This window comes from Manacus vitellinus, unplaced genomic scaffold (genome assembly GCF_001715985.3).
Source record: "Manacus vitellinus isolate BGI_N305 unplaced genomic scaffold, ASM171598v3 scaffold_14_pilon, whole genome shotgun sequence".
In the NCBI taxonomy this organism is placed as follows: Eukaryota; Metazoa; Chordata; class Aves; order Passeriformes; family Pipridae; genus Manacus; species Manacus vitellinus.
In genome coordinates, this window is record NW_021939063.1 from 16,196,140 (window position 1) to 16,224,139 (window position 28,000).

General features: G+C 40.6%; 1 protein-coding gene across 2 annotated transcripts; it reads left to right on the forward strand.

Annotated features, from left to right (window-relative positions):
- PRKCD (protein kinase C delta) lies at positions 1–27,922 on the forward strand. Of its 2 annotated transcripts, none has more exons than XM_029958255.1 (17): positions 1–130; positions 4,228–4,427; positions 5,687–5,747; positions 14,087–14,243; positions 14,889–14,920; positions 15,602–15,687; positions 16,027–16,156; positions 16,768–16,868; positions 18,053–18,149; positions 19,302–19,432; positions 20,080–20,253; positions 20,799–20,890; positions 22,411–22,473; positions 24,586–24,724; positions 25,543–25,731; positions 25,973–26,101; positions 27,383–27,922. In XM_029958255.1, the coding sequence occupies exons 1-17, from the start codon at positions 16–18 to the stop codon at positions 27,539–27,541; spliced, it is 2,055 nt and encodes a 684-aa protein (XP_029814115.1). In that variant the 5' UTR covers positions 1–15; the 3' UTR covers positions 27,542–27,922. The 2 variants fall into 2 exon arrangements, with proteins under 2 accessions (XP_029814115.1, XP_029814116.1); XM_029958256.1 differs by having other exon boundaries at positions 19,305–19,432.
- The last annotated feature ends 78 nt before the right edge of the window (positions 27,923–28,000 follow it).

The following is a 28,000-nucleotide window of genomic DNA, read 5'->3' on the forward strand; positions in this document are numbered from 1 at the left end:
GCATCACTGTGAGCAATGGCCCCCTTTTTACGGATATCCTTCAACTCCTTTGAGCTGGGACCTGTGCAGAATCAAGGAGAACAGCTACAGCCTTTCTGTGCTATCAAGATGAAGGAATCATTGACTACAGGTGAGGTTACAAATGGGGATGCTTTCCTGAATATGAGTAAGTTTTGAGAAATACTCTAATCCTTCTTAGTCTGTGAATAGTAGCGAGTCCTGCTGTTCTTGTCATGCCAAGCACTTCAACATGAGCTTTTCTTTCAGAATGGAAGAAATAACAATGGTTGTTGTATCCACCTCCACCTTAAAACAAAGCTTCTTTATTAATGCTTTCTTGTCCTGTGGCCAGAGAGCTCAGCACTTGGTAGGATGATGTCTGAGATTTCTAATTTCTTACTTCACCACCAACGCAATTATTCACAAAATATGTGGGGAAGCAGGTGAAAAGTCACTTTGGCTTGGGTTAAAGCGAGTTGTGAATTTTGCATGAGCAAGGTTTGCAAATGTTAAATAAAGCAATGTTCTCTCCAGCTCTGCAAGTGCCAGGCATAACTGAGGCATTCTGGCAGAATTATTTGCTTGAAATTACTTGCACCCAAGGTTATTTTAGCACCTCTCTATTTACTCAGCCTTCAAAGACCTCATCTTTACAGACACTGGTCCAAAGGTAACATTTTGTGACATTTGGCTGGAATACACCCCTGTAGCCAAACAGGATAAGAGGGGATTGCTGTTTTGGGTTAGACCGAGCAGTTTAATCCTGCAGTATGGCTCTAGAGCTTCACAAAACATCAAAGAATGCAGGAAAGGGTGAATTTTCTTCTTCCTCACAGTGTGATTGGTCTTTCCCCTTATTCCTGAGGGTAAAAGCTGCTTTTAAACTTTAAATACAAGGCATGGTGCCCTTTCCAAAAAATGTTGTCATCAAGCAAATGTATTCAGCTCCAAAGTAGCAGTTTCCTGGCGTGTTAGGAGAACCTCTGAAGAAATGGTGTTGAAGGTATTGCAGCTGCCAGAATGTGTGGAGAGGTGAAAGTGATCTAAATAAATCCACCTTCTTTCTTTTTCCCCCGGCCATTTGCTTTTGAAAAGTAGAGTTGTGCCAACATTCCCCCTCTTTGTTTCCATGTGTCTTTGAGGCATTAAAAAACGGGGGAGGAGAGGGCAGTGAACCTTGGAGAAGTAAGTGATTGAGGTAATCAGGAAAACAATGTGATGCTTCTGTTGTCAGTTTGACAAGATAGCTTTTTGTTGGATTTGCCTGCAGAAGCATGGTCAAGGAAAAGCTTATTGTATAGGAAGAAGGAAGTCATATTGCCTAATGATTAGGCATTAAGCCAATTTGCAAACATGTGACATGTTTTGGAGCCAGTAGTATTAACAGAGAAGCAAAGGAGGCCTGAACACAGGAGGGGTTCTTAAAGGCTGTTCTTTCCTGAACACTTAACTGTTCATTTGCAGGCAGGCAATGTGGTCCATGACAGATCTTGATTAGTACTATTTAAACTGCAAAAGCAGCATGGCCAGGCTGGAAGTTGTTGCCAGTAATTCAGATGCCTTCTTTATGGTTTTACATAGGGTAAAAATTCATATAGTGACTGATCAAAGCAGGTCTTAACTGGGACGTGGGAAAAGGCAGAGTCCTGTGAACAGACCGAAACAGTTCTCTGCCCATCTAAGAATCTTACAAAGAATATTACCAACTCTTCTACAAACTGCTGCTGTTCCTGCAAACTCTGAATTATTGTTAAAGGTTCTACAAATAGTGCAATTTCTCCTATTCCCAAGGCTGCCTCCTGAAGTGTGCCTTTTTGATGAAGGGGTCTGACTTTAGCAACCCAAAAAGTAGGCCAGTGTAAAAGCCTTGCTGTGCAGAGAGCCTGCTTTTAATCCCCCCTTGCATTCATTGTCCATCCTAATATTCTCTAAAATCTGTTTTGTTTGAGCTCTCCCTGTGTACTTTCACCACAAACAGGGAAGTGGTTGTGCCCGTGCTCTTGGCACTGGAGAGGCTGCACCTCAAAGCCTGGGTTCAATTTTGGATCCCTCAGAAGAAGAAAGACATCGAGGTGCTGGAGCAAGTCCAGAGAAGGGCAACAGGGCTGGGGAAGGGCCTGGAGCACAAGTCCTGTGAGGAGCAGCTGAGGGGACTGGTGGGGCTCAGCCTGGAGAAAAGGAGGGAACCTTCTTGCACTCTACAAGTCCCTGACAGGAGGTTGTGGCCAGATGGGGGTCAGGCTCTTCTCCCAAGTAACAAGTGACAGGACGAGAAGAAATGGCCTCAGGTTGTGCCATGGAGGTTTATATTGGATATCAGGGCAAATGTCTCCACCAAAAGGGTTGTCAAGCACTGGACCAGCCTGTCCAGGGAAGCAGTGGAGTCACCATCCCTGGAGGGATTTAAAAAGACGTGCACATGTGGCACTTGGGGACGTGGGTTAGTGGTGGCCTGGACAGTGCTGAGGTAATGGTTGGGCTTGATGATCTTAACACTCTTTTTCAATCTAAACGATTCTATGATTCTGTGATAATATTTTCACATTTTTCCGTAGTATGGGGCTCTGGAAGTAGGTTTGCACTGGGAAGGATTCGAGGTTTTTCTGTCTGCAGAGTTTCCCAAATTCAAGAGAGAAGCTTTTGACTGAGGAGGAATGCTTTGCAAGTTTGCTTTGCAATGGAGGAGGTCCTCAGGTGGCCATTTCGGAGCGTTTGGGAATGTCCTTTGGCAGGCAGCTCAGGTCTGCTGTCCAAGCTGTGATTTGCAGTGCTGCTGTTGGCAGGAATTCCCTAATAAAGCAGTACAAGGACATAATTCCCTACTCTTGTTTGCAGAGCTCAGCACGACTGAGTGGAGTCGTCCAGCAAGCTGTTAATGAATGAACACTGAATTTGCCTTGAGTTTCCAGGAAGATTTTAAAATATTAACGTTCTAACAGACCACACTGCAGCTTCTTGTGGAAGGGTCCAACTATTTAATCTGCTTTTCTACTGCCTTGCTATCATAACAACAAATGGATTATTCAGAGCTGGAAAGGCACTTAGAAACCACTTTTATTGCAATGAATGATCTTGATAAATAGTAGAAATTGTGTAGAATGTAGAAAATAATATTCATTTTCCTGCACGCAAATGGAGAATAATTGGCTTGGCAGCAAATCACAGAGAAAAACTGGGAGGTGCCATTTGTGTGCCAGGGTCACAGGGAAGAGCTGGATGTGGTTGCTTGGAAGGCAACATCATTTTGGATGTGTTGATGGGACTAAGAGACCCAGATCTAGAAATATGCTTGTTACAGATTGTGCAGTCACTGGCTGTTTTCTCTGCCTGAGGTAAGGACAGGAAGAAATTAGCTTAATGGGTAGCAAGAGAGACTGAAGCTGTGTATTAGAGGCATAGAATACCAGGCATGAAAGGACTGCAAGGATCATCCAGTCCAACCTTTGTTGGTGAAAAGAAAAAAAAAAATCCATCTAATAAGAACAGTGAAACACTGTAAAACTCCTAACAAAGGAGTCTGCTGAGATATTCTTGTGGGAGATTGGGTAAATGTTACCAAGAAAAAAAAGAGAAAAATACTTTTTTGATGTTATTTCATCTTTTTTCTTGTTCCTTATTGACACAAGGTCTGCATGTGCTAGAGAGGACAGATAAGGCCCTGAAATGTCCTTTAAAAAGTAGCAGTCATGGTATAGACAGAGTACAATGTCAAGGAGAGTGACTTATCCCAACATTTCACTTGCATTCATAACTTGGAAGTAGATTAATGAAATGTGAAGCCTTTCATCTCTCAGATGCTGGTTTCAATTTAAACTGGGTCAGTGTAAGGTGTTCCTTAATTTATCTTAGAGCAGTAGGTATTCACTGTGATCAGATGACACATCATGGAGATTTACACCAGAAAGGAGCCATGAAATATTCCCTGTCCAGTTGTGATTGACTAAACTAGCTTCTGAAATTCCTCAATGGGGTTTGTACCTCCTGGTCTCTGGCTACATGTTAACACCTTCACTGCCTTTGCATTCCTGTTTGTCAGGCTGAGATTTACCTTCCAAGTCATGAACATTTGAACCGAATATTTAAACTTCGTCCCAACCACAGCAAAAGAAGCAGTAAATCTGCTTTTAGTATCAGTACAAGTATTTCCTCTTTTATTTTGTTAAGTACTAGACCTACATTATTTGATTTTACAATTTCTGTCCTCTTTGGGGTTATTTTGGCTTTCAGAGAGAGGAAAAACTCTGGTCCAGAGGAAACCGACCATGTATCCCGAATGGAAGTCGACGTTTGATGCCCACATTTATGAGGGACGGGTGATCCAGATTGTGCTGATGAAAGCAGCAGAAGAGCCTCTGTCTGAGGTGACTGTGGGTGTGTCGGTCCTGGCAGAGCGCTGCAAGAAGGGCAATGGCAAAGCAGAATTCTGGGTAAGGGAAGAGGTTAATTCCTCGAGTTTTCTTCCAAGCTGAATGAATGCCATACGCCTTTTAAACTTGAAGGGGTTTAGATTTTCCTAGGTCGGTAGGATCTCACTGGTTTGTATTCACCTGTTGCACTTGGGTTTTTTTCCACACCTTAAATTGAATTCTGAGACAAGAATAATTATTCAGAAGAGTAAAAAATTAATAATAGTGGTCAGTTTTAGCCAATTCAGTGGTCTGAAATACTCTGCTTATTATCCATAGAACAAGTGCCACATAGACATCATCAGTGTTAAACTTCCTCTGTACAACCTGGACAGACCATCATGGCCAACAAGGAGATGTTAGTTCAGTTAGCATATAGCCTGTAAGGTTATTTTTGTGTGGAGAGACAGCCCAGCAGTAGTAGCTGTAACTGGGATCTTTGCCTTCTGGGAACTTTGTTGGGCAGATGTTCTGAGTGCCAGACGTTGCCTTAAAGATGAAAACTTAGTCATTATCCCAGTAGGATGATGGGATTTGTGGGGATATGTTCATGGGTGTATCTAATCTAATTGTGGTTTGGTCTTATCTGGGGGTTGGGACTTTTTTTTCCAAAGTTGTATTTAGTGTAACCCAGGGATACTTTGCTCTGTGCTGAAGTGAAGATTGAATCACTCTTTCATGCTTAATGGTTTCTTATCTTTTTTAAAGGCAGCACTTTAAGAATTAGTGGCTACTTTCTGAGCACAGGAACTGACCTCAGCTATTGGCTCAAAAGACACTTTTTTTTTTTGTTTTGCTGGTCTGTAGAATTTGCCACAGAAACCACGTGTAATGGTTTGAGGGGGAAAGGAAAACAAATTTTGATGATACCACTTTTTTTTCATTACAGGCAACAGCATTTGATATCACTATGGTTTATACTCTCTATAAACATATAAAGGATTGTATAGACTTTTTCTTTTAAAACTGGGTTCCTGTGCAGATTGAGTTTACTAATATTAGAAACAGAAGCCAACAAACTTCTTTGCAGAAAGGGGAGAGGGACATGCACAAACAATGTGAACTCTGTGCTGAACTCTTGGGTAGACATCAAAGCAATACACACGAGTAAAAGCAAGAGAATAAAAGCCCCTGACTCAGCTGCAACAGTGAGATATGGAAGATGATTGTAAACAAACAGTTATTGAATATTCTGCTTTGAGTCCCTAGAAGGAGCTGTTTAAATTCCTAAGAGATTCAGTCAACCACACACTTCACTGTTGGTATCTTTCTTTCCATAGCTTGACCTACAACCTCAGGGGAAGGTGCTGATGGCTGTGCAGTATTTTTTGGAAGATGCAGGTAATGTCAACTGTTTGTTTTTAGTCACTTATGTGAAAAAAGTTATAATATTTACAGTCCTTTTTCAGAACAAAGGATGTAGCTCACAAAAAAATACCACCTGGTTTACTGAGTAGAATTTTCTGATGTTATTAATTTGTTTTCCAGGGGTTTCTTTGTTATGTGGACACATGGTTGGATTTGTTCATTTCTAAATGCCTTTGTGCCTCTAAATGCTGTTGGATTTAGGCACTTTTGTATCTTTGATATGTCTGTCCTCACGTTTTGATGTGATAAAAAAGGTATCAGTTCCTTTTTATATGCAAGGAAGTTAAATCTCTTATTCTAGTTTATGAGGGAACCTTTTTATGTGGATTGGAGAAGTGGGTCTGAGTTTCCTGGGATTCAGAGGCTAATCACCGGAAACTGGTCGTAGCAAAGGATGAATGGTTTAGTGTTCAAATGCAAATCTTGTCAATGTTCTGACAAACGAGTTGAAAAAGTAAACAGGCTGTTTATGTCAGAAGTACACACACACTCTTTGGAAAGCGACTAGGAGGGAAACTGTAAGTACAATAATAAAAACAAGTATTTTAGCATGGATTTGTGTATCTGTGGGATCCTTTTCTAAAGAAAATGCTGTAAACTCACAACTTACTTAGCTAGTGGCTACAACTTCCCCATACTAGAAGTCATGACACCATTCTTGGGAATAATATTATAACATAACTGCTCTGCCATATTAGTCTATCAGTCTTACAAGGTTTATTACTATGTGTTTATAAATAATAGGTGGAAAGAGTAAGTTTTGAACCATTGGTGGTTTCTTTCCCCACAGATATGTATCAAGGAGCACAGTTAAGTTAGTTGTGAAGGTACCATCCATTTTTGTACCATATGGGCAATCTGTGTAGCAGATACTAGAAAAGCCACTGAAGATAGAATGTGATGTACAGTACATGACATTTCAGAGTTGACATTTTATCTCTGTGATGGCAAAAAAAACCCCAGCCTGTATACTTGTTATTTTGTCTCTGAAAAGTTGACTCTATAAAGCAGAATTTAAAAAAAAATGTGGAACTTTTAAGAATCAGTAGGTAAGAGTGTTTCTTTGAAGATCCAAAGCTCTCTGTTTATGCTGCAGTAATACTCTGGTTTGCATTCAAACTGTTGTGGGCCATTATATTAAAACACCTTAATCTTGGTCTTTGTCATGGTTTCCTGTGCAAGGCTGTTTCAGAGGGCAGTGGTATTATGAGAATCTTATCAATTTAACGAGACATACAGAAATCCAGTTCTCCTGGAAACATAAAAGTTTCTCAACCAAACCAGTACAAACCCAATTTCTGTATTCTCAGTTGCTTGTTTGATGAAGTTGAAAGGTATTTCCTGCTCTCCACATAAACATGAGGAAAAATAGAGATGTAAATGTGTAAATCTTCCATAATTTTTTATTAGCTGTTAGTAGGAAGGTAATATACTCATGTGCTGTAAGCACTAAAATAATTGTACTTACTAATCAAAATCATTTAAAAATAGATGCAATGTTCTTGCAGTTCTTCTCATTGCCTTTATTAGGGATTGCAGATGGTTGTGGATGAAGCCTGCATACCAAACAGATCGTTAATTCATGCAATCATACCTTAATTGGCAAGTTAAGATTCAGCTGTTATTGCACCTTTTCCATCTTTAATTTTATATAAAGCAGAAGGTAAATAGGAAGTTGTTGCAAAGTAGTCACTGATACCTTTTTGGTAACTAACCCACATAGGTGGTGGAAAACTGCCTTTCAAGACATTTCAGTACATTTATACATCTACATTTCGTGAAGGAAAGTTACTCAATCTGATACTTGATGTGAACGCTGCAAATATCAATACATTTTAACATACTACTACTCAAAATTATAAACCTCCCTCATGTTACTGCTAAATAGGCAAACACTGATTTGTGGCTCATCACTGCACTGCTGTAAATGTTTCCTCGAGTTAAATTTGCAGTTACCAGTATTAGATGAGAGAGGTTTGTTAGTGCATTACAAGGATGTTTGTATTAACCTCCATTCTTAACATTGCTAAAACCCTTAGTTAATAGTTGAACGCTCAGAGACAGTTCACATTCCTTCCTATACAGATACCAGTTTGTTCTCTCTCTGACCTGCCTTCCTATACAGAACTTTATGGTTGCTGAGTTTCTAAAATACTAAAAAAGGCCTGTTCTGAAACTGGTATTGCAATTGTTCCCTAGTTTATTCGAAGGTATTGCCACCATTAGTGTCTTTGAGTTATAGGAGCTACCTTTTGTTTGAAAATCTCCAAGCACTTTGCAAAAGTCACTAATTCTATCTGTGGCTTGTTTTACAAACTAAAGCTGCTGTTTTTCAAACCTTCCTTCTGAGTAGCAAAACACCCTGCCATCTTTAGAGAAAACTGCTTTCCTCTGCTTCAAAGGTGCGGAGAATATTGAGAAATGAGCATGTTATCATTCCACTAGTAAGTATATTATTAGAGAAGAAAAATCATGTAATCGTGGTATTAAAATTTCCTCCATGATAGGCTACATTGAGACTTTTCATTTGTATATTGTTTGTGCAGGCTGGGGCCTGGCCAGTTAGTTTAGGGCCATGTATGAAAAGTCTTCCAAGTCTTAGAGGTCTTTTTGCTTTCTAGAGCCTGTAAAATGGAGACTGCAGAGCCTTGACTTAGAGCTGTCAAAGAATTCTTTTTGTCTTCTGTCCTGTGATTTGAGTATAAGCTTGTGCTGGTAATTTTAAAGTTTTTCTTCTGGTATGTGAAACATGAGAACAAAGGTGTTGACCTCAATTTCAATTTCAGAACATTGTTTTCCTTCTGTCCCTCCTTCTCTAGTTGTAGTATTGAAACTAGGTTATAATTCTCTAAAGCAGCTTTAGTTTTAATAGGTGGGAGTTGCAATACGTTTAATGCTTTGCTTGATCTTTGTTTATTCAAATGTAGTTAATGACCTTATCCAGTAAGAAAACCCAGGACCTCACTCTGCTGAGTGTCTTGTGCAGTGTTAGCAGCTTTGGAAGTGAGCTTGTGTCTTGGGTTCAGTTTCTGAATTGCTGTTTTGCTGGCTTTAGCTTTCTGCAGAAAGGGTTAGTGAGTTCTTTCCTTAAAATGCCATTGGAAGTCCCAGGAGGTGAGTAATTTGTGTGTGAACTTTTGATATCTCAAGTGTCTGACTTACGGGAGAGGAACATGAGCCATAGATTTTGAATGTGTTTATGTGTCAAGATGAATGTTGGGGAAGCATGAGATTTCAGAATTTTTCTGATTTACCTTTGAAAAATAATAGGGTAAGTGACAGATTTGCTATCACAGTCTGTGTATTGCCTAAATTAAGATCTGAAGAAAGGTACTCTATGGATGAGGTGTATTGTAGAAGGATTGTCACATTATTAGTATATAACTGTGATGAGGGCTGAAAAGCCCTCTTATAATTGTACATGGGGATGTTGGTATTATTTGATTATTTAACTGAGAAAATACTATTTCTAGAAATTTGGCAGATGTGGTGGTTATTCAGTGGCACCTAGCATCTGCTTTAACCTGCTCCTAGAAGTGCAATTGCATGAATTGCAATAAAAACATCTTCTGGCCTTATTTTCTCATTTTCTTTAAGAAAATGAGACATATGCAGATGTGGTGATTTCATAAACACCAAGTTGGCAGTGTTTGTGGTTGGTAAGGTAGATAACATGCTGCGTGGAGCAGAGAAACTTTGATACAGTTCATATGTTCGGTAGAAATTTGACTTAGATGCTGTATGTCTAAAGGTTAGCTTTACTGTGCCTTTGCAATATGAAAAAGAAAACTTATTTTCTAGTTTATTCCCTGTTTTACCACAACAAATGAGATATCAGGTGTCTCTGCAGAAGGGTTATATAAAGCACTTACTGAAGTGTAAAATAAGAAGTGCTCTGTCCGCCGAGCCCAGGCCGTGTTCGCACAGCAGCTCTGAGCGGGTGTGAGTGCTACAAAGGCTGCAGTGTGGGGGTTTTTTATTCCTGGATTGAAAAGCAGGGCTTGTTAAAACTCTGGTGTTTTGTTTTAGCACTTTTCTAGAAGGTTGCTGGCACCATTAATGCCTGGGAAAGGCTGGTTCAGCAGAGACACCCTAAAGCAGCTGCAGAGCAGCCCCTCAGTGCTCTGCGAGTGTGGGGCAGGACAGCAGGAGGTGCTGGCTCAGGGGCCAGGCAGGACTTCATTGAATTGGGCAAGGCCAGGCTGGACAGGGCTTTGAGCAACCTGGTGTGGTGGAAGGTGTCCCTGCCCATGGCAGGGCAGTGGGACTAGATGGTCTTGATGGTCGCTTCCAGCCCAAACCATTCTGGGATCCTCTTCAGAGGAGCCGACAAGAAGCCCATGTCCCACGGGTGTCCCAGGCTCTGCAGAGCAGAGTGTAACTTATTTGTCGTGTATCTGACAGTGGCAATGTGCACACTGTCACATGGAGCACACACACCTTTTCACAAGGTGCTACTGAGAGTTTGTAACAGCATTTTTGACCACTTGTGCTAAAGTTTGTAGTATAACTGCTTGGGGCCAAAATAGGTAATTTGAGATTAGATTATGTGCCAGCCTTCAGAGACAATAGTATTGGCCTCTACAATAAGCAAATTATTGGTATTTCTACTTAAATATCAGCAATGTAAAATCCACAGGTACTGAGAATGAAGGAGAAAGTTTTGCTTCGTTTAAAAAAAAAAAAATGAAATACAAATCACTATCATTACTCTGTAAATGAAATGTTGTGATGATCACAGAGACCACGATGATTTAACATAGCAAGTTCATGTCACAGAATTGTAGGCTTTTGGGAAACTTTTATTTCTGTAAATGGTTTTTTTTTTTGGTGTTTTTTTTTTAAAGATGATCTTTAAAGCAATCCTCTCCAGGACCAGGTTAAAGAGCAATTTTCCCCTGAGACACTTCATGCTAAGAAGGTCTCCTATGTGAGGAACAAGCTTTCCCTTTTAATGATTGCTCTATGAGATTAATGTTTTTCTTGACCTGAAGGTGCACTTAAATTTCAAACAAAGCCAAATGCAAGGCTGTAGAACAGCAGAAGGAAACGGGCACTGAACAGAAATTTTAGTTGGTTTTGCAATTTATTATAGTTTCAGGCAAATCTCAACCTGAGCCATCAGTTAGCTCATAAAACGCTTTGCCTGTCCCTGTTTGAAGTCCCAGTTCCCAGTCTCTGGCAGTAGCACTGTTATCTTTCCTCTGCTCACAAACAGCACCGTGAAATGAGCAGGTTAAAATGAAAAATGAACTCTGAAGACAGTAAATATTTTTTCAATTCTTTCGTTTTAAATAACTACTGGGGTTATTCTGAGGTTGTTTTCTTTTGTCCTTGGGCTTTTGAGGTTCAGTTGAGACAGTTTGACATCTCACCTTGAGATTTATTACAGTTCAGCAGATCCCTGGCAATATTGCTTTAGTAAATGTTTTCCAGGCGATGGGTTGGGTGTTGTGTTAGTGGCTGCGAGGGCTGTGAAATGTTCAGCAGGACTGCTCCTGCCATTAAATAGTGAATACAGTGGTCTGTTTACAGCATGTCTGGAGAGCTGCACTGTCAGTTCACAGCCGTGCTTAATGGTTTCTTAATGAATATACAGCATGGAGGAGTTCTGGGGGCTTCTGTCAGATCAACTGCAAGTTTTGAGAAGGGACCTTGAAATACATGAACGTGTCAGTGATAAATATTAACCACAGCTCTCAATAGAGGAAATAGATTATGTTTAATGGTGTGTGCTGGGTTCAAAATGATTAATTTCAAGTCCAGGCCATAGAGGTCACCTGGATTCTAGTGCTGATTCAGCTGCTTTGTACATGACTCTTCCTGACCGTGTCCTAGTTCATGACACACATTTTATCTATGGGAATCCTGACTTGCTTGGAGAGGGAAACAAAGTTTTTCTCTTTGTTTCTCCCTCTCCCCCATCTCCACCCTGCATCCTTACAGTTGTTGTGAAATTTACTTCCCTGCAATTGGTAATTGTCTCTGCATCTTTGAAATTAAGCCTTTATTCCCCAGTTGAGTCCATCTTGGCTGAACTGCTTGAAACTGTTCTGGAGCAATACACATTAAAGTTAATTTACACTTTAGAGATAACTTGTTAAACATGCCCATAGTAAATTGGAATGAGCTACACTATCATTTCATAACCACCTCAGCTTCAGATGCACTTGACTTACAGCTGCTCTCTAAACCTCTCAGCTCCTTCTGAACCAAAATACAAAACTGTCTCCAGCTATAATTGGATATATTGGTTGGTTTTGGCAAAGGTATTTAATAAGGCAGCTGGTTGTGAAGCCTGTGTGTTCTCATGTGCAGATTTTGAAGTTTTGCTGTGCTCAAGGATTCTTCCCTGTTAAAGTATGTGTGCAAAGAGAAAAAAAAAAGAGGGAAAAACTCAAAGTGACTAGTTTATTAATTGCCCTCTCAAAAAAGAAAATGCCAGTCTCACATATTTCTCTTTAAGTTTGGTATCAGTGCTCTAGGCAGGGAGGAAACACCACTCTTTCCCTTATCTTGATCAAGTTTTGTCAGAGACTTCTGCACACAGTATTGGCAATTGCTCCAAGCATTTTAGCATGAGAAGCCAGTTTAGCATGAACATCCAGTTCACATGTAAGTTCCTCACTACACACTTGGTTTACTTGTGTTATGGACTAGGTGCCATAAAGCAAAACATCTTTCTCTGTTCTGTTGCTGTTACTGATTAAATCTTCCTTACAAAGCCATCTTTTTCATGCAGCAAACAGTACGAAGCATTGCTGACTCTCAACCACCTTGTTTTCCTTAATGGCACACTTCGGTGTGTGGTTTCCCTGAAGCATTTGAGGAGCAGTGGGTGAGGTCTGTGTATTTGCTCAGCAGGATTAAACAAAGAGATAGGACTGTTTGCGGACTTCCACAAGCTGAAGTGCAGCAGCTGATGAGAGTTTTTGTTGGGTGAACTCAGTAGCCTGTTTGAACAGCAGAAATGAATCCTGTTCCTGCGGGGGCAGAGGTAACTCAGGGGCATGCACAGTGCCAGGGTGTCACAGTGCACACTGTGAGCTCCTTTCAGAAGGTGTCAGGATGGGTTTTTCTCTGAACCAGGTTGCCAGTTTCTCAGAAAAGTGCAGTAATACCTGGTAGCAAAGCTCGGGGATCTCTTCTGAACTTTGTTCTCACTAATATGCTTAATCTTCCCTTAATCCCTGAGTTGATGTTGTCCTTTCTTTTCTAAGGCAGTACATGCTGCTGCTGTCTGGCTGCAGCTGGCTGACAGATAAATTAGTTTAGGACACTTAGAATGGTGTCAAATGATGGATTATATTCCAGGTTCAGGGGTCTGATGAAATAGCAGTGGTGGCAGCCAGCTAATAAAATGACAAGAACCAAGTGCAGCCAGCAGCAAGAAAGCCAGAGCTCCTGGGTAACTTCCTAGTAAGCTCAGGCATTGCAGTGAGTGTGACTTGGCAAAGGAAAACAAATCTGCTTCTATCAGTACAAAAAGCAAGGCTCCCACTGATTTTGATAACAAGCAGCAATGCCTGATGGAGCAAAGTGAGAAAACTTTTGTACTGACAATGGGAAAAATGCTCTTCTGGCTTTTTCCTTACTCTGTTGCTGTGGCAATTCCCAGCCTGCAAATGGCAAGATCCCTTTGCCCTAAGCTTTGCTGCTGGGAGATGGGAGGGAAGAGGATTGGGACTGAGACATGTTGACAGATCATCAGTGTTATGAATCAGCAAAATCTAAATGTCTGACTGAAAATCTCATTTGTCCTCATGGTTTACTGCTCCTGGAGGCTGGAAGAAAGCCATCTTCCAGTAGTATGGCCTGATGGTGACTCAGAAGGTCCTGCAGCACTTCACCTGAAGTTCTGCTGTAGTCCTGGTTCAGGAGGGCACGTGGAGCAGCGGAATAGAAAGGTTTCTGCTGACCCTCCTGCTTCCAATAAAATGTTTATTTATCTTAAACATAAATCACATTACATATAGGAGCTTAGGTTTTTTTCAAAAAACAACTGTGGTTGTCATTTCTCTAGCAAAACTGCGCTCCATTCCTGCTTTTTCCCCTCAGCTCATCTGCTGAAGGCTTTTTCTGCATAGGCAGGAGCTGGGAAGTGCTTGCAGGCATGGACATGGAGACACCTTAGGAAGCATTGTGTGCATGTGTTCCACCTTGTTGGGCTGAAAGTCTGCAGAATGCAGGTGTAAAATAAACAGAAACACTATTCTGAAACAGAAAACCAAACTGAACGTTTGGGAGGAGCAAATATTAATCTTTGTAATGCCTTTAAGTATTAAAAGTGTGTCTTCTTGTCTCCCCCTTAGACTGCAAACAGTCAATGAAGGAAGACGAGGGGACAGTAACTATTAACAGGAGAGGAGCCATCAAACAAGCCAAAATCCACTACATCAAAAATCATGAGTTTATTGCCACCTTCTTTGGACAACCTACATTTTGCTCTGTCTGCAAAGACTTTGTATGGTAAGAAGGAAAAATTAAGCTTCCTCCACCCCCAAATAACTGCAAAATTCACTTCAGGTACATCGAGACAAAACATGACACATAAATTCATATGTGTTTGGAAACTACAGTTGTCCCTTTCACATTAAAAAACAGAACTTGAATATTTTTGCCACTGAAATGATGGAAAAAATTCCATCAGCATCAAGTGAGATCTGGCCTATAATCAACAGCAGCTCTGTCACAAGGGAATGGGGTGGGTGGATCTGAGAAAATAATGCTCAAACTTTGAGATTGGCTGATGGCAGAATAAAGACCCGTAGGGGGCCAGAAGTTGGATCCCTTTAACATTAAAGCTGTTTTTGTCCTAAGGCAGATCAGGAGGATTTCCCATGTGATTGAAATCTTGTCATTTCTGGGTCCCCCTCCTAATTTGCTGGTCTGTCAAAACAAAGTACCTTACCTTCTAAACCTTGCTTTCCTAAGACAGAGGATTCTGATTAGCAGAATTTAGACCACTTTATTAATAGGAAAAAATATTCCCATAGACAAAGGATTAATTGGTTGACACGGTAAAAACAATAATATTTTTTTAAAAAAACAACCTGTCTTTTATTCCTGTAAATGTATGGGGTTTTATTTCCTTCTTTAACATTTGTTTTCCAGGGGACTCAACAAGCAGGGATACAAATGTAGGCGTAAGTTGATTTTTTTTTTTTTATGTTTTTCTTCTACTGCTTTCCACGTGATTCTGAAGATCTAATAGTTACTGTTGAAAAAAATCTTCTGTAAATATGCATAGCACAGTGCATCATTACCATAGGTGGTAGTAGTAGATGTTAAATATCAGTTTTGCACAATAACTGAAGGAATATAATTGAGATTCCTACCTGGGTTTTTAGTATCAAGATCTAGACTCAGCTGTTCTCAGAAGAGTTTAATGCTGTTGAGAAGTTGCACTCATTTATGACAGCAGCTTTTGTGAAACCTTTTCTAAAATGAACTACAACTATTAAGGGTTTTTTACAGCTGAATTGAAAAGCTCTTTTGACTGAGCATAGATCTCTCCTCCAAACAGAGAGGAGATATCAAAGGGTAAAACACAAAAGCATAATATTATTCTTCTGTTATCAAATGCTAGTAGCATTGCCTAATGGAGGCTGATTTAGCTTAGAAATAAAGTTTATGATAAAAGAAAAGGGGGGGTGTGGGGGAATAAGCTCAAAAAAGATCATCATCTTGGTGGAAAAGAAGTTTTTGGGGTTTGTGGTATGATGGAAAGGTGTGTATTTTTCATATTCTGCTATGAAATGCAAACACCTCATCCCATGTATTTATTATCTGAAGGAATCCTTTTTTTTCTTGTGCATGTCTTGAAGAATGCAATGCTGCTATTCACAAGAAATGTATTGATAAAATCATTGGGAGGTGCACTGGTACTGCAGCCAACAGCAGGGACACAATGGTAAGAGCTGGAACAATATATTTATATTGTAATTATGTAATTAAACACTTTTGAACTAACAAAAACCTTGTATGGAAACTGCCAACTCCATTTGGGAGATGCTTGGCTGTACAACCCAAGTGACTGTCTTCTCCTGGAGTGGACAAAGCATGAACAGTAGTCCCAAGCCCCGCGAGCAGTCGGGTGGTATTTGATGGGCAGATCCTTTCCCTGCTAGATGAGGGATGTAAGGCTAATGTAAAATTATTGTAAGCTTGTAATATCCAAGCAGTTTTCTGTCAGAAGCTGGTCCTGCACAGCTCTGGGCAGTGCCTCACCCCTGTCTCTCCCCGTGCTCAGTTCCAGAAGGAGAGGTTCAACATTGACATGCCTCATCGCTTCAGAGTTTACAACTACATGAGCCCGACCTTCTGTGACCACTGTGGCAGCCTGCTCTGGGGGCTGGTCAAGCAAGGGCTCAAATGTGAAGGTGAGGACGGGAGGGGAGGCAGCTGGGACCTCTCCTTGCTTTCCCAGGGTTCCATCCCCACGGCTACACACCGTGCATTTCTCTGTGTGTTGTGTAGGGTGGGATTCATCTCATCCATACGGGTTGGAAAGGCTTCTGTACTAGAGAGAGACAAAGAGGCACTTGGCTCATGTGACAGCTCAGCCAAGGTGAGCTGCTAATGGAGTCAGGGAACACACTGTGGAGGTGTAACCTTGAGTATAATCAAAATTACTACCTTGGGAATAGCTGAAATTTGGTGGTTCCGACTCAAGGTAGCACCTAAAAGTGTATTGAAAGCGTTTACTGTAAATACTGCTTTTATAATTCTCCCACAGGAAGGCAGGATGAGCCTTATTGTAACAGATTTTGAGAATAAAATAGTGGTGATAGGAGTTTTTTTCCTTGTGAACAATTTTTGTAGCCTTCATTGAGCTAAAGATAAAAACTGCAATTTTGTTAACAATGACAGGCCTGTGTCCAGCCTGGTCTTACAACAAGGTTTCTGAACTGCACAGAGAAACAGCCTTTTTGTTCTAATGTCAGACACTATTTTCCTGATGCTTGTATAACCATCCTTACATTTCTTTTAGAATGTGGCATGAATGTGCATCATAAATGCCAGAAGAAGGTGGCAAACCTATGTGGAATAAACCAGAAGTTGCTAGCTGAAGCTTTAAATCAAGTTAGCCAGGTATGCTTTTTTGCCATTTCAGGTAATTACTTGTTTTCAGAGCATCTTGGGGCTTTCACATCATCTTTTCTGTATCACTTTTATGAGGAACTGAGTTTGGAATGGAGGAAATGCAAACAGCTTTCTCTTTTTTAATTTGATACATATAGAGACTAACAAAGATATCAATAACCTAAAATGGGAATGGGGGGAGGAGGATCCCACTTAAAGAATTTTTTAAAATATTTGTGGTTTCCTGAAGCCCCAGTTCTGTGGTGCCAAGGTTATTCTCACCCTTTCTGTTTAATTGATTAAACAGTGGCATCATCATTGTGAAGTCTGTTTTTACATGTTTCAACTTTAAAATTCCACCTGAATGATAAAATTAAATGAATAAAGAGGAATATACCAGATATTCTCAATTTTTATTAATCATATATATATATATATATATACACACATACAGAGAAAACTGCTCTGGAATTAACACTGGCCCCATAGCTTGTTCATCTCCTGCTGCAGCATGACTGTCTTTTGTGGCTGACTTCTGACTTACAAATAAAGATTCAGACACAAGCCCTGAAATAAAACAGAAAAATATATCACAAAAGCCAACAGTGTGTGGCTCTCAGCTCTCTGAGCTGTCTGTTCCTAAGCTTTCACAGGATATTTACTTTGAAAACAGTGAGAGCTGTTGCACCAGCTCTTTCATGACCCAGAAAAACTTAATCTTTTCCTTACTAAAATTTGATCTTAGGGATCTTTCACACATAAAATTTGTTTCTATGTGCTAAAGATGGATGTCATACACAGATATGACCTAAGCTTGTCCAGTATGACTCCCATCTCCTCATTCAAATGAACATACATCCAAGGGGACGTTTTCCCACAGTTTAATTTGTTCCCACTGTGAATCCAAACCACTGTACCCTTAATAATTTTGCAATGAACAATACAACATAGACTGTCCAGGAATTTCAGTGACTTATTTTCTTGCAGTGAAGGAAATAAAGCAGTTGGCTGATCTGAAGCTGTAAAGAAAGTGGCTAAACAGTCTGTGAACCAGACTTCTTAAGAAAAGATGTGTACTGGGAGTTAATAATTAAAAAGAAAAGTTTATACTGCCATCACATTACATTTACAGATATTACTGTATTTCTAAAGTAATAGTGCTGATAATAATTTCAAGTGTTCCTTCTCCTCAGAAATCTACACGAAGGTCCGATTCTGGGTCTGTAGAAAGTGTTGGTATTTATCAAGATTTTGATAAGAAACATAAAGCTCCAGGAGGAGATACAACAGGTAAGAAAAGGGAAAATGTTTCCATATGGCCATTTACTCACCAGACAATTTAAGTAGTTATTTATTCTTGCCTTATGTTAGACAATCTTTCTTAATAAGCACTGTTAAAAAAAAAAAAGGCATGTATTTCTTTTTACCATCTCCTGGCCGCACAAAATTCTTACATAACATTTGACAAACGCCTGGAATCCCATCTCTGTGAGTTCAGAGTAAAGTTTTGTTTGGTGTTTGTTTTTTCACTATTGCTAAAGGCTTCAAGCATTGTATAAGCTTATTTTCATTACTGCTAACTTATGATAATTTACGCAAAATTAAATGCAACAGCAGAAGTAATGTTTTACCAGATGGAAATGACCAGACTCAGTAAGAGATAATGTGTGGGTTTGGTGTGTACAGGACTTTATATATTCATCCATACATTGAATTAATTCTGTTCAAATGCCCAGTAAAAAAAAAATATTTTTCTGTCACTTAGCATACTTGTTTTGTTTTGCCAGAATAGAGGGATAAAAACCCCAAAACCTCTTGCAAGTACTACGTCAGGGTGCAGCCCCTGTGATTCCTGCCTGGGTTGTCCCAAATGCTGGGCAGTTACAGGGCACACATGGGATCATCTCATGATTAACATCCGTGTCTTGTTAGTGACCCAGCGGGTCTGTGCAGCAGAGGGCAGGAAAAAAGTTATTAATTTTAGGATATAAACAGGATTAAACTGTATGATCGTGCTACTTAGCCAGCATTGGGCATAAATCAGATCTCTTTATGTGGACAGGCTGAGAGACTGCCCTGTTCTGCTAAGGGAAGATAAATAAATAGTTTGTTCACAAGCAGTCCTTGTATCTTTTTCTCCAAATTATGTTCTATATTTTAGTCACAGGAAAAAGTTAAGGGTCTTGATTTTTATAATACTCAGGTATTGCTTAAACCCATCATCAGAAACAATCACAGGTTCCATTCAAATCCAAATCAAGTACGCTCGAGTCATTTAAACTTTTGCTACAAACCACAGGAGGTGACCCTTATGTTTAGGTTCACCAGTATTCCAACAGCAGATGCATTGAAATGCTGTGCCAGCACCTAATTCCTGTCCAGGGATCTGAGTCATGCAGTGTTTCTGCATACACTGAGCATGGACCTCCCTGTTTTGATCAGCAGATAACAGCGAGTACGATAAGCTCTGGGAGGGGAGCACAGTCAAGACAGCGTCGAGAGCTACAAGGAGAAAATTCAGCATAGACAGCTTTGTCTTCCACAAAGTGCTGGGGAAAGGAAGCTTTGGAAAGGTATGTAACAAACTTGGAGAGCTTAAGGTGTCTGCCTCGCTTGATCTCTGCAAAGTGACGGGCTATTCCCATTAAACAGAAAGGTCTTACAGCTCCTTGGGTTGATAATCTTCCTACAGAATTGTATATAGACATCTTTGTCAGAGACACTAGAAATTCATCACCTGGATCACGTCTGAACTCGAGTGTGATTCATAATGCACAGCACTTTGTGGGCTGTTTAGTGTCCAGGCAGAGGAATCGCCCTTTATGCACCACAGTGCAAATTTTAGGTTCATGCCCTCTGTACAGAAACAGCCTCATAATGCCCCAGTGCAGGGGCAGGGGATATTTGGGAGAGCAGTGTGACCTCCACAGCCTCTGTCCGCTGCTCTCTGTGAAACTACAGCTCTAGGCAAGGAACAGGCTTTACATGGCTGTTGTTTATACACTCACAAGACATTGACAGAAAAACCACTGTGCCTGCATCTCCTCATCTCTATGTCCAGCAGCTTCACACTCCCAAATCTCCCTTATCTTTCCCATTTAAATGTATTCTTTTAATTGTCACTGCACCTGCTATGAACACCTTTGACTTTCCCTTACTGATACCATCCGTAGGAAGTCTTTCCTAGCCATGCTGTAACATCACCCTTTATTCTTTGTAGGTTCTGCTCGCTGAGCTGAAAGGGAAGAATGAATTCTTTGCTATCAAAGCCCTGAAAAAAGACGTGGTGCTAATCGATGACGACGTGGAATGTACCATGGTGGAAAAGCGGGTCCTTGCACTTGCATGGGAAAATCCATTTCTCACACATCTTTACTGCACGTTTCAGACAAAGGTAAGAAAAAGCCCAGTAGTGACAGTAACACAACAGGTCGACCCTTTTAATGGATGCTGGTATCTGCAGCCAAATGAAAGTAACTTAGTGGTGCAGGAATTAAGTTTCCTTTTCTTGTGCTCTGTGCAATAGTTCATGGGCCTTGTGGAAAGTAAATATGAGTAGGACCAAACATATGTTGATGAGGACAGAATGAGATCAGAAAAATATCTATGCAACCTAGAATAAGAGGCAGTTTAATTTAAATCCTTGATCTGAACTTTCCCCTAATGAGGGGAGAAAAGATGACTGTCACAGGTAAAAGTCAGTAAGTCTGTTTAAATGTGTATTTTTATGAAGTCTAGAAACCCACAGAATACAAGATTAGCTATGTATCTTTACAAGACCAGGCCACTCAACTCTGTAGGAGCCTTCCAGGCTCTCAGGGTGTGCATGAAACAGAGAAATCCTTCAGCAGAGGAGGCTGCTTGGTCCCCCCATTGCTACTTCATCTGTGGTTGGAACAGCATCAGTAATTGTTCCATTCCCTGGTTATTTGCTAACAGGATCATCTGTTCTTCGTTATGGAGTTCCTGAATGGGGGAGACCTGATGTTCCACATACAAGACAAGGGGCGTTTTGATCTCTACAGAGCCACGTAAGTCCACAACCCTCCATTCCCCACCTCCAGGAAGGATTTTAGTCTCTGGGTTTACTGCTGCTAGTTTTGTGCCCCTTACTTGCCCTGGAATTTCAGTGACTGATGATTGAAAAGGTATTTCTTAGGCACTAGTTTAATACAATGAAGAAGTTCACTTAATGATGTGTGGAGTTAGGCCTTCTTAATTTACATAGTGTGATGTTTTACTCTATGGGATGCTTGTAACTAGAGGTGCAAAACTACTGCAACATCAGCCAGCAGTGAAAAGAAAAAGGTACAGCCTCAGTGTCCTTTGGGACAGTATTTTGATGGAAAAAAATTGCAAAAATAATCAGCACTTAGATTATTGTTATGATAAGTTGTCCTGAAGGCACAGGAACACTTGTACCTTTCACAAGATACTAATAAAATGGGTGCTTTGTTTAGCAAGTGCAGTTGTGTCAGTTACCTATGGCTGAAGTTTTCAGCTCCAGTGATCTTTAAAAGATGCAAAAACATTTTATTATTGTTACTTTATCTATCATTTTTAGTTTGAGGTCAGTTTCTACTTCTCTCATTCAAAGCCATGAGAGATTTAATTGTAATATTGAGTGGGTGCATGCAAGACCTAAAATGTAACAGTGCAGGGTAGTGAACCTACCTATAAGCATCAGGAAAATGACCTCTGTTACTGGGCACTGTACTAAGGAATATTGACTGGATGGGATCAGGTCAAGGAGTCTGGCATAAATAGCAGCCAGCTGTATAGGAAAGGGCAAGCTCCCTTCCCACTCCCCCCAGCAAAAATCTGGATAAAGCTCCTCCAGCTTACCTGCATTCCAGCAAACATCTCTGCATCTGGCAGCCTCTCCTGGTATCCCCTGGGCCTATTTGTGAAGTTTTGGGTCAACATTCATTCTGCTCTACAGAAGCGGAAATAGTTTTATAATTGTTCAATTAGAAAAAAAAAAAAAGCTTTTAATACTTCTTGGGGCATGGGGAAGCATTCTTTTCGTGTTTTCCTTTATCTCCTCTGGATTATCACCTCTGTTTTTGAGGAGAATACCCCTGAAGTGCTGCTACTTTTCTCTTTACAGTCTGTTCCAGCCAGGCAGGTGCAGAGGCAGAGAGGTGATGCCTGCTTCTAACCTCAGCATTAGTGCCCAGTCCCTCCTAAAGCAACCCTTGGGGACTGAGCTCCCAGTAGCTGTCTTTCAAAAGGCATGTGCATATCACTAAAAACACACAAAGACTATTATTAAAGAGGAGAAAAGGGACAGTGTTCCCCGTGGGAAGTGGAATGAAGCATTATGGCAAGTTGCAGTCGTGTCCCCTCTGCTGTTTGGTATTGGACACTGCCGATGTGTGGTGAAGGGATTAACCTGCAGCTTTACAGCATCTTGTCTACATAAAGTAGGATTTAAAGGCTTGTACGGTGCTTCTCACTCCATGAAGAGATGCTTACAGCAATATCTTGGCTATCTGCATTGGCTGTGTTTAAACTGAGCAAGGATTAAAAGATGTTTTGGTCTTTTCAGGTTTTACGGAGCTGAAATTCTGTGTGGGCTCCAGTTTCTTCACAGCAAAGGCATTATTTATAGGTGAGTACCAGGCAGCTCCAGGCTGGGACCTGGTGTTTGTCTTAGCACTTTGTGCCTCTTTGAGTTCCTGATTGATGTAACAAGTACAAGCTGTCTGTCAGTGATCTGATGTAGTTCCAAGGCCATTAACATGCTTGACATGAATCTCTGTTTGTGGGGGTTTTTTCCTTGGCAACTGGAGTGATGGAATGATATTTGTGTAACACAAAAGCAGTTTTGTTTCAGTTATTTTTAAGCACTGCCTTCAAATCATGAGTCTGTTTAGTTTGGAGGTGAGGGAGAGGGTCTTTGAGGCTTATCAGTCCTCACTGGCCTTGTGCAAACCACGGAGGTGAAAGTTGCCTGGTTTTGCCTTCTGGTGAAACCACAACATCGATGCTTCTGCCACACCAGGTTGAAGCATCGGAGGCCAGACCCTGATCCACTGGTTCTGACTGTGTATATCCACACTACAAGAAATCAGAAGTTTATTTTAATGTAGTTTTCCTCTCAATTTCAGCCCTTTCACCCCACCCTCAACTTGAAAGCACTGTTTGGTAACTACTTGCTCAGACATCTCTCACCTATGTAACAAACAGGTCCAAAGAATGATGTCTCTGTGCTTCAGAGCCTTATAAAAGGCCTTAGGTGAACATCCAAACATCTGCTATTGTCCATCTCCCTCTATAGAAACAGGAAACATCTGTTGGAGCATCCATCCTTCAGAGCAATTTTCTGAAGTCTAGTTAAAAAGCATTTGTAAAGGGGAGGAACCTTACAGGAATCCTTGGTAAGAAAGACAGTTCTTAAAAGCACATCTGCCTCTCAGAGAAGACAGCCATAATCCAGGAAAGTACATAACATTCCCAGCTCTAGTCCCATAGCCTCCTGCAGATTTTTATACAGGAAAGGATCAAACTGTTTTCAGCAGCATGAAATCCTTCCATCCCAGATTTTTTAAAGCATTTTTAGGCTTGCTGTTAAATTCCCCTACCTTAAATTAGACTGTTCCTGAGGGGAATTTCATAGTATGAAATATTTTCAGAGAAATGGTACCCTTTTCCAACAAGACACCAGCAAAACCAGTGGTACTGGTTTTTCCCATCTCATATAAGATTTCACCAATATAATCCCAGAGCCTGACTCGAAGCAATTCTAAGTAGGTGTTACATGTAAGTGCACATCATACAAAAGGTTTTAGGACTTGCAGTAGCTGGGTGAGTGCAGTGCCCTGAGTTACTGTGAGTATTTCCCATCTCATATATATTCAGTTTGCTCAGGTGAGCAGCAGCTGGTGTCCAAGCATGGAAGGATTTATGGAGCACTGCATTAGATCAGGAACTCTTCCTTTGAGCTGCAGCTCACACTCTGAGCAATGTGAGTGAGTAGCTGATACTGGGAAGTTCAGCTACCCAAGAGAAAAGACTGCCCTGTTCTTATGTTAAATTATCTGCTCTATTTCAGTCTTTCTTGGTAAGCAGAGGGCTGTACAGTTTTCTCTTCAGCCTGCCCTCCTTGGTATGTGCATTTGCAGCCAGGACAAAAAAATGCATCCTGGTCAAAGGGAGGGAATGTAGCTTTTGGAAACTGCTGGGAAAAAACTCTTACTTGATTGAATAGTGTTATTCTGAAAAAAAAAGGCATGAATAGGACATTTCACAAGCCGTGGCCACAACACATGAGCTGGTGCTGTAACCAGGAACAAGTCACAGGTAGTGTTAAGAGCTGGGCAGGCTTCAAACAATCACACCCCTGCCAAAGGCTCTCAGAACCCAACACAATCCTTCTTTTGAGCTCCAGAGCTGGTGCAGCACTGCTGTGTCAGCTGCTGGGGCATTAACTCACACTGCCTTCCAGAAGCAACAGAAGCACTGGCTGTGCTTTTAGATCTGAAAGCAAATGTAGAGGATTATAAGGTCATGCTCTATATATGTACCTCAGCCTCTTATTTTGTCTGACCAGAAAATTCTTCCCTTGTCCCTCCTGCCTCCAGTGCACAAAAGTATGGGTCGTGTTGATGGATGATTATTTCCTTGAAAAGCTTCTGTTCTGCTGCAGGGAGGTGTTTATCAGTGCATCTGAATACAAAAATGACTCACTTAAAACACAACTCTTTTTAAACACTTTTTGCAGAGACCTAAAACTGGACAACGTGATGCTTGATAAAGAAGGCCACATCAAAATAGCCGATTTTGGGATGTGTAAAGAAAATGTTGTTGGCGAGAACAAAGCAAGCACTTTCTGTGGAACCCCAGACTACATCGCTCCCGAGGTCAGTAAGGCACAGCCACACGCTGGGGGACGGATTTAATGCACTCATGTTAGAAATGGCTGCTGTGATTAATCAGCTCTTTGTAGACTAATAGTTCAGAAAAGTCCAAGTCTAATTAGCATGGAGAAAAAAATTATACCTGAGTTCTTTATAGAAAGTACTTGAAATTCTTAAGTATTTTACAGCTGCAAGTTTAAAAGCATGGTTTTGAAAAGTTAAAATGCTCTTTTTTTAAGAGTTTGGGTTTTTTTGTAGCCAGCACACACAGAGGGCTCCCACAGAATGAATCTCTATATGCACTGCAGATGGAGAACAGACTTGTGCCCCTGCAAACAACTAGAATTAAAACAAAAGCAGCTTCTAAGGGGAATCTCACTGAGTTAAATTCCCTGTGTTGTATTTTTTTTAAATCTTATTTGCAAAGTAGCCCAACTAAGGTGTTAGGTTTTAGAGCTATAAATTATGTCAAAGCCTGTCTAGTGGTAAGTTACTTTTCAACACTACTTGCTTCTCCCTTCATCTTGTAAAGACACTAGAGAAGATGTTTTCCAAGTATATGGTTATTTAAAGTTAATGGAGAAAACTTCTGAATGAGAGCAAAGACCTGTCCACAGAGCTGGCCACGTTCCCACAAACAGCAGCCAAGTATAAAACCGCAGATGTGCATCAGTGTCCACAGTTTCTCAGAGAGATGGATTTCTTTTCTTTCCCTAAATGCCCTAGTTATTAAAGATTCTCTCTTAAAATACCTCTCCTGGTTTTTGGGCTATATTGCTTCCTTTTACTAACTGCTTGTCCTTCTTCCTCTGCGGAACAAGATCCTGCAAGGTTTGCGGTACACCTTCTCTGTGGACTGGTGGTCATTTGGGGTCCTGCTGTATGAGATGCTGATTGGCCAGTCCCCTTTCCACGGGGACGATGAGGATGAACTGTTTGAGTCAATCCGAGTGGACACCCCTCACTACCCACGCTGGATTACCAAGGAATCAAAGGATATATTAGAAAAGGTAGGACTGATGATCAACATGTAGGTCCCAATATGTCCAAGGAGGGGCAAATCTAGGCTTTGAAGAGGAGCTGTTTCTCAGCAAGCAAATTGCTCTCACAAAGGGAAAGCCAAGTCAGATTAATTACTAATGAACTGTTTACTGTCAGCAACCTCAGTTTTCAGCAGTGTATCTGTTATTCTTCCCCTGCCACGTACCTTTTGAGCAGATGAAAGGCTTTACCAGGTGTCTTCTCTTGCAGCTCTTTGAAAGGGATCCAGCAAAACGACTTGGGGTCACTGGGAATATCAGAGACCATCCTTTCTTCAAAACAATCAACTGGACAGCACTAGAGAAGAGGGAGGTGGACCCTCCTTTCAAGCCAAAAGTGGTACGTGAGTTGTTCTTTGTTCTGTAGCAAACAGCAGCTTCAGGGGAAGGGGTGACTTGCTCAAAGTATCCTACTGCCATTGTCTCCTCAAATTTACAAATGACAGAGTTATATATATGTAACCCTCTTGTTCCTGGATGGTTCAGTTATAACAAGGTGTACTGTATTGCTTTGACTGCCCAGAAATCTTCCTATTAAGCCTTGCTTTCCTGTGCACTCTCAAGGAGCTTCTTCATGAATAAAATCTTCAGGAAAACCAACGGATAGTTTGATCCCCGTTCTCCTCTGGGTTAGAAATGTTCATAGTTCCTTGTGGTTTCCTTTTCTGCAATGCCACATGGGAGAAGCACCAGTAGCTTGAGGCTGCTCTGCTGGTACCTGCCTGCAGGTGTTCTGTGCAAGCATTGCATTTCTGCTGCTTCAAACCAACTGGAGAGTCTCCAAGGGGGCAAAACGATGCATTCTCTATGCTGCTGAATTTAGAATTAATGTACATGCCTGATGTTACCTGAAAAAAAACATCTGAAGAACAGACTGTGTGTAACTCATAGTCTGTAGCACTGTGGGATGCTGCTGCTCCATCTCACCTGGCTAAAAATCCAAGTCGATGTTCCTCACCCCTGTTACTGGAACAGGTGAAATGATATGGAGGTAACAGGCTCTTTAAGTTGGACTTATGTACTCGATGGAGGAGAGCTGGCCTCTTCAAGAACACAAGGTTTCACATTGCCATAGAAGTGGGAACTCTGGAACCCTAAGGATCCTACAAACAGTAACCTTTGGAGGTTCACAGTGTCTTCAGTGATCCTTAGAAATGTGAATTTTTGTGAAACACACACACAAATATTTTATCCAGACACAAAGCAGCTGCTATAGGACACTGCTTTTTTTTCTCTGAATAAGTACAGACTGTAAAATGCTCTCAGGAATATAAACATTTTGGTTAATGGCAAGAAATACTGGGTTGACATATAAGTAAATGCTGCATTGTTATTGCCAATAGATAATATTTGGGTAATTGTGCAGCATTGTCACAAATCCATGTGGTTCTTCTCCAAAGCAAGCTGGTGCTATTTGGGGTTTTTTTTTGTTTTCAACTACTAATAAGCAATCACTCAGTTATAATCTTACAGTTTTATTAAAATAGGCTAAAATGAAATTATTTTTTTTTTCCTCTAAAGCAGGGGAAGAAGGGAGGGAGCTCAACCTTTTGTATTTAAGTAATTTGTTCTGGAATAAATTAAAAAGTTTGTCTTAAACTATCTTTCCTCTCTAACACAGAAATCAGCAAGTGACTACAACAACTTTGACAGAGAATTTCTGAGTGAGAAGCCAAAATTGTCCTACAGTGACAAAAACCTGATCGAGTCCATGGATCAATCTGCATTTGATGGATTTTCTTTTATTAACCCTAAATTTGAACAGATCTTGAACAAGTAGGTCTCTGAGCAGCTGGACTTCAAAGCAGGGTTAAACATTACAAACCCACACTCCCAAGTGTTAATGCATTCCAACGACGTTGTCGATACTTCAGAATAATACACAGTAGTGTGATGAATTATGTCCAACTCCTGATTTATTGGCAGTGTTTTTATGCATGGTTGGGTTTAAGGTATGTGAATCATGTGCATTATTTTCTCTGTTTGGGAAAATGTAAATTCTGTTCGGTACTTGAATGTAGTTGTTATATATATATATATATATATATATGTGCTGTATATTTTGCTCAAGAGAAGACACTGGGGAACAGATGTCTTTTTAAAATGTGTTTGAGCCCTTGGTTCTTTTATTTGTCTTCAATTAAAAGAAAGTTTAATGTAACTTTCATTCATGGCTCTATGATTTTTAACAATATACAATTAAACTCCAGTTGTCTTTAAATTACAGTGGAAAAAAATA

Coding starts and splice junctions, on each gene's coding strand:
- PRKCD (XM_029958255.1), top strand. CDS start 16: ATGGCCCCCTTTTTACGGATATCCTTCAACTCCTTTGAGCTGGGACCT. Junction 18,150..19,301: donor TCCAGGAGGAGATACAACAG/GTAAGAAAAGGG, acceptor TGTTTTGATCAG/CAGATAACAGCGAGTACGAT. Junction 25,732..25,972: donor CAAAGGATATATTAGAAAAG/GTAGGACTGATG, acceptor CTTCTCTTGCAG/CTCTTTGAAAGGGATCCAGC.